The sequence below is a fragment of the Quercus suber genome, unplaced genomic scaffold (genome assembly GCF_002906115.3).
Source record: "Quercus suber isolate HL8 unplaced genomic scaffold, Cork oak 2.0 scaffold_183, whole genome shotgun sequence".
In the NCBI taxonomy this organism is placed as follows: domain Eukaryota; kingdom Viridiplantae; phylum Streptophyta; class Magnoliopsida; order Fagales; family Fagaceae; genus Quercus; species Quercus suber.
In genome coordinates, this window is record NW_027069641.1 from 715,167 (window position 1) to 721,670 (window position 6,504).

Here is a 6,504-nt window from a genome sequence, read left to right on the forward strand (position 1 = left end):
ACTTTTTATCATTGAATCAAGACACCGATCAGTTTTAATAAGACCATTTCAACATTTTTTATTATTATCTTTTTAAAATTTGAAATCTATCTTACATCATAATGATATCCCTTTTTTGGTAAAACTCAAAATCAGTTCTATTAAAACCGATTTGACCTATTTCAACTTCTTATTTTTTAAAATTGGGTAAAGGAAAAGCTGATTCCCTTAACTATCTATGCCCAATGATCACAATTTTTAGGAAAAATTGGCTAAATAGTATAATTTTAAGAAAATTTTGCTAAATATCACCTAACCAAACCTATTTAGTTATGTAACACTTTTTTGGTCTTTGAGCTTGTCAAACTTGAGTTCCAAGTAAAACTCAAGTTCAAAGCATCATCTTAGATCAGATAGCCATAATACTTAGAACTTGAGTTTGACAAACTCGAGCTCCAAAAAAATTGCAACATAACAAAATAACTTTGACTCAGTGCTTTTTTCTTAAATTATTCTTAAAATTATGCTATTTGGCAAAAAATGCACAATTTTTATTAGGCTCACATATGTTTTACATGACAAACTGTGGTGGTAAAGAAGAAGTTATTGTGTACTCTCATGTATGTGACCCACTCCTCATATTAGATGAGGGAGCAATGGTCCAGAAGTATTAAATAAATTTCCGTTGTAGAGGAAGTGTTCCCACTTCCCAAATAGTTTTTGCCTGGAAGATAAAACAGCCAAAAAAGTTTTTTGTTTATTTTACCCAAGGTCCAAAGGGTGCTATGAATCTAGCCATTTGTTTAAAGGAAAACATAAATAAAAAAAGAGATGTTAAATTAAATAGAACCCAGCTAGTCAATCCAGTTGACTGACTCAGCCAAACCTCTCCACCACGGAGCCATCAGTGTTCAATCTGGCCCTTCTGAGGGTACTGTTGCTTGGGGGAACTGAATGCATTGGGTTTCATCTTAATCAGATTTTAGCTTTTTTTTTTCTTTTTTTTTTTCACTACTTTCTTTTATAAAACAAAATACCAATCTGAGGATTCAAATTAGGGTTTTTTTTTTTTTTTTTGGTTGAAGGGATCCAACCTTAGTTAGCCGTTATAGACTTGTAGCAATTTGAATTGTAAAATAATGATAGCATTACCAAACAGAAAAGGGAAAAAATATATATATATATATATTTTAATCATTGTAGTAAGTAGTAAGTAGTAAAGAAAAGCTAATTAAGAAAGACCAAAGATTCGAGAATCGTATTGTAATTATAAATAAATAATTCAATTGACTTAAAAAATTGGGGAATAAAGGTAGAGTTAGTGGGGTGGCCATCAGTACAAAACAGTAGGGACAAAAAACGCGACACTTGCTGCATCTGAATGATCCAACGGCTCTCTTCTCTCTCTCTCTCTCTCTCTCTAACGGCTCTTTTCTTTCTTTCACACATTACCAGCCCGCTCATTTATCAAAATTTGAATCTCTCTCTCTCTCTCTCTCTCTCTCTCTCCCTCCCTTTAATTAAATCAAATCCCAAAAATTTTGAAATTGTTCTCGGAAACTGTACCAAGTACCCACCTCTCTTCTCTTATCTCTTAATAGACCATTGCACCACAATAATTCAAATCTCCGTGCCATTGTTCCTAACATTTCTTCTACAAACATACACATCAGTTGTGTCTCCTTAGGCTAGGTTGGGGCCACACCACAAAACATCATGGGTACTTGTTTCAGTAAGAAGAAAGAGTCTTCTTCTTCTTCATTATCTTCATCTTCTTGTCCTGCTGTTGTTGGTGTTGCTTCAACACCAAAGACAGATCCAGACGTTACTCATTTGAGTAATGACACACGTTGTAATAATGACAATACCCACAAAGCTAAAGTTGAAAATTCCGAGCTGAAAATGAAGCTAAAGAAGGATAAGAAGATTGTGCAAGAAGATCAACAAGTGGAAGAAGATGAAAGCAGCGGAGTAGTGAAGAAAGAGATTTTTGTCATCAAGCACCGGAAGAGTCATGATGATAGAGATCGAAATACTCGAAGCCCACCTCCTCCTCAACAAGATTACGTTGCTTCTACTACTACTACTACTAATGAAGTCGTACCTGAATCAATGGCTAACAAGGTTGCAACCGGAGCAGCAGCATCAATTGGTGTGGGTGTGAGGACATCGAGCTGCACAAAAGAAGAGGTGGATGCCATTCTCATTCAGTGTGGTAGGCTTAGCCGAAGCTCTTCCGGCAAGGCTGCTTCCTCATCAGCTTCTGCTTCTGCTGACCGTGGTAGAAAGTACTCTGGTTCGAAGAGGAGTTACGACTTTGACCGATGTGAGAACGAGGTTGTTGCTGCTGTTGATGATGCCCAAAAGAAAGCCAATGTCAGTGACGACTTGTGTTTAGAGGACGAAAGAAGAAACCACCACCGTCAACGCCACCGCGAATCATCGCGGCCATCTTCTTCTTCTCAAGGGAGGAGAAGAACACCCAGCAGAGAGAGGGAAAAGACCAGCAACAGAGATCCAGCAGCAGAGAGAGGCGAGTGAGTCGATCCCCGGTAGACGGTCATCTGAGACATCCACTCCTGCTAGTACTACCACTGTCGGTGCAACTCACACTGCAAATTCTTCTGGTAATGGTACTAATAGGCCTGGAAAGATGGTTTCAGTCCCTGCTACTGTTTCATCCTTGGTGATGGATAAGAGCAACAATGCTGCTCCTGCTGGTGAATCTGCAACAGGAACTTCTGTCAAGAGGATTTCAGTCAGGAGGAATGCTGGAAGCGATGCTGCGATGGCAGGTTCAAGGGGTGCTGCATCTCCTCGGTCTCAGTCCCCAGCAAGAGCAAATGGTAAGATTTCCAATGACAATCAGCAGCCATCTCTTAGCCGAAGCTCCTCCAGGAAAGCAGAACACTCTCCTTACAGAAGAAACCCATTGAGTGAGATTGATCCCAACTCCCTCCCATATCCACAACCACCCAACAACAACTGCAAGGTGCAAAATAGAAACAAAAGAGAGACTGAAGAAGGGATTGTTCTGAATCAGGTAATTACCTATCATTCCTACTCTATCTGATGTCTTATGCATTCATGCCCGTTTCGTCAATTTATAGCCTAAAAACTTTTTTCAGTGTGAATCAATTCAGTCCTATGATATATCTGTTAGAATTATGGATAAAAGATTAAATTCAATATTTCCTAATAGCTTAAACTTTTGGAATAATAGGCAATTTTTCAGTATGAACCAATTCAGCATAGAACTATTGCCTAAATGTGAGGGGGAGTATTAGACTTATGGTTAAACGATTAACCATAAGCTTTGGGATAACTGATAATTTATCAATATGAACCAGATCAGTATCGATTTCCTGATTTTGCATTTGTTAGCTAAATAATATTGATCTCCTGCTCTGAGGTGTCAAATGTATCAATAAAAACACCTTCATTCTCCAATGCAGAAACCAAATGCTGAGATAATAAACAGTAGCAACAACAGAGCTGTTCATGGGACTAACAACAAAACGAGCAACAGAGGTGCACTGGACAACCAGGTTGTGACTGCAAATTGCATACAGAAGGAACAGCTGGTGGAAGAGGCTAGAGATCAACAACCATCAGCCACCGGTCATGTCACCATTAAAACTGTGGTGGCCTCAGGTGCTGAAAACCTGAAACCCCAGGCAATAACAAGAAGCAGGTCTGGCAGGAGATCCCGAGACCTAGACTTCAATCCTGAAACTCTGTTGAATCCTACATCATCCTATGCTGCACTGTTGCTTGAAGACATCCAAAATTTCCACCAGAAAAGCAACACACCTTCAGTTTCTCTCCCTGCTTGTGTCACCAAAGCCTGCTCCATCTTGGAAGCAGTTGCTGACCTTAACTCCACTACAAGTTCTAATTTATCCTGTGCTTTCTCTGAGGACAGGAAGAGTCCAACATATCAATCCAACAGGGAAGCCTACAATTTTGTTGGGAAGAGAGTAGCAGATACCAAAGACCCTTTTGTTGTAGAATCTGAGGTAGCTGTCACAGATGATGTAACGGAGCCAAGCTTTCACAAGTATGTAACAGTGAGGAGAGGTGGCGCATTAGTTGGTGGGGCAGATATGGAAGACCAAGAATCCTCAGGCAGCAACAGTTTTGTTGCTGGTGGTCAACAACAGCATTGGGGCTTATCTTCTTCGTCCTGGGAACCCAATTCAGCTGATTCCATTGATTGCTGGACTTCAAGATTAAACACCAGAGAGGAAGATCAAAAGAGTCCACTGGGTTTTGAGGGAAGTGGGTTATCTGAACCAGGCCGCAATATGAATGAAACCAGAAAGAGATTGAGTGGGAAGAAGAGTGATTGTGATCAACAACGGAATGGTGGGATTGGGCGTGGCCGGCTTGGCACCAGTAGAGGCCTGCACTCAACTCCTGTTGTTGCAGCTGCTGCATCCACATAAATATAAATAATGAATGACTTTTCAATTTGGTTGTACCTTTGATTTGAGATGAGGATTCTCCAGTTTCTGTTTGGGGTTGCAAACTCGCAACCAATTCCTACACACTCGCTGAACCAGAGTTGTAATTTCATTTTTTTTCTTCATTTGTAACTTTTTAAAGTCATTCTTCCTTCCATAACAGATTTATCTCTGTTCATATTGTTTTAGTGCAAATTTCATGCCCAATCAAATTATTATCATAACTTGGTTTTGCAGTTATAGCTGACATCAAACAACTCGGTTTTGCTGTCTAAAGCAGCGAGTCAAATGGTTTTGAGCCACATTGTGCGCAAAATTGAAAAATAATAAATTCACATTAAAATTTCAACACTGTTGAACAACCTCAAAATGTATTTTACTTCCAATGGACTAATTACACCAAATCAATACAAGAAGACTTGAGCCATTTTCAACACAATGATTTTCAATACTGGTTTCTGTCACAAATAACATCAAGCGCATATAACTAATCCCTAATTAGGGCTTGGGGCTGACATGGCTTTCCACAAGCAATCTACCATGATACCATAGCTCTGAGATAATAGCTCCAACCTTTTAAATGCTTAGAAATTGACAAGAATTGGGAACCATATTTACAGGTTTGCATTACTACTTGAATGGTTTATTGATTCATTCTAATCTGTACCCAAGTGTATATATTCATACATACTACAAACATCTCCAAACCAAGTCATGAGGATCGAGATGTAGCCTTCAAACGAGACTTTCTTTCCTTTCGTTCAAATGTTGAATCAGCCCTTATTGATCATACGCTTCATTCCACAGCATTCAGATGAGCATTGCATTCCTTTCATTCAAATCTTAAATCGATCCACATTGATCATAGGCATGCTTCATTCCACAACATTCCTATAGTTAACCATGTATATTGCAACCAAAGTAACAACAGCCCCAACTAGTTGCAAGGGTGAGAAGGTCTCACCAAGATATATAAACCTGGAATTACAAACAAATAGAGCACAATTTTTTTTTAGAAAGCTAATTATGAAATACCAATAAGAAAATGAAAATAAAAAACCACTGGTAATCNTTTTTTTTCTCTCTCTCTCTCTCTCTCTCTCTCTCTCTCTCTCTCTCTCTCTCTCTCTCAAACTAGTGGGTCTCTCTTTCTCGCTCAGATTGATATCTCTCTCAAAGAAAGGTGGTTCACTCTCTCTTTCACTCAAATCAATGTCTCTCTTTAAGTGGGTCTCTCTCTCGATGGGTCTCTCTCTTTTTGCCTCACTCCTCTATGGTGGTGATGGTTAGTGGTTGTGGAAATGGTGTTCAGTTAGGTTCAGTGGTGAGTCGTGGTTGTGGAAGTGGTGGTCAATCAGGTGGTGATTCGTGGGGTGGGTTTGTTGATTGCTTGGTTTTGGTTTCAATGGGTTTTGGTGTTTTGGATTTGAGATGTTTTAGTATTTGGGCAATTAAAAGGTCTACTGTGGCAGTCACTAAAGCTGCCGCTATAACTAAGAAAACATGCTACAAAAAGGCATATATAATGGTAGTTCTGTATACTGTAGCTATAACTAAAAGAAATGCCGCTAAAACACATATATTGCGGTGGTATTTTATAGGCAATACAGCTCACCAGGTAGTAATAAAAATCATAGGCAATAAGGAAAATGAAATTACTATCTGCCTTGCCAATGGTACACCTCCAAGTTAGTAAATGGACAACAAGTGGATAGGTTGCCATCTGTCAAAAGTCATACGTTTGCATGAGAAATCTAGAGGACTAGTTTCACATGGATACCACAGAGACAGTGGGGAGGGAAAACAATTGAGTGTCAGTCTAGTATGGCAAAGCTGATTTTGCAAGTCCTAGGCTATCTTTATATTATTATTTTTTTTTTTAAATTTATACGTCAAAGGTCCTGTGGCTATCTTTAATAGCCAATGACCAAGTTGATGGGGGTGTATTTGTGATGAAGTCATCAACACCACACTGGCAGTTCAACTTCAGATGTAAAACAAAACTTTCCATAAATGAATGCTAAATGATTAACAAACTAACGTGATTGGTAAAGTTAGG

The 6,504-nt window shown here is 39.0% G+C and overlaps 1 protein-coding gene across 1 annotated transcript; it reads left to right on the forward strand.

Moving 5' to 3' along the window:
• The first annotated feature begins 1,469 nt into the window (after positions 1-1,469).
• On the forward strand, positions 1,470-4,681 carry LOC112012908 (uncharacterized protein At1g65710). The gene is given in 4 exon segments (XM_024045278.2): positions 1,470-2,475; positions 2,478-2,529; positions 2,532-3,022; positions 3,435-4,681. Coding segments are annotated over 4 exon segments (2,316 nt in total). The 5' UTR covers positions 1,470-1,695; the 3' UTR covers positions 4,428-4,681.
• The last annotated feature ends 1,823 nt before the right edge of the window (positions 4,682-6,504 follow it).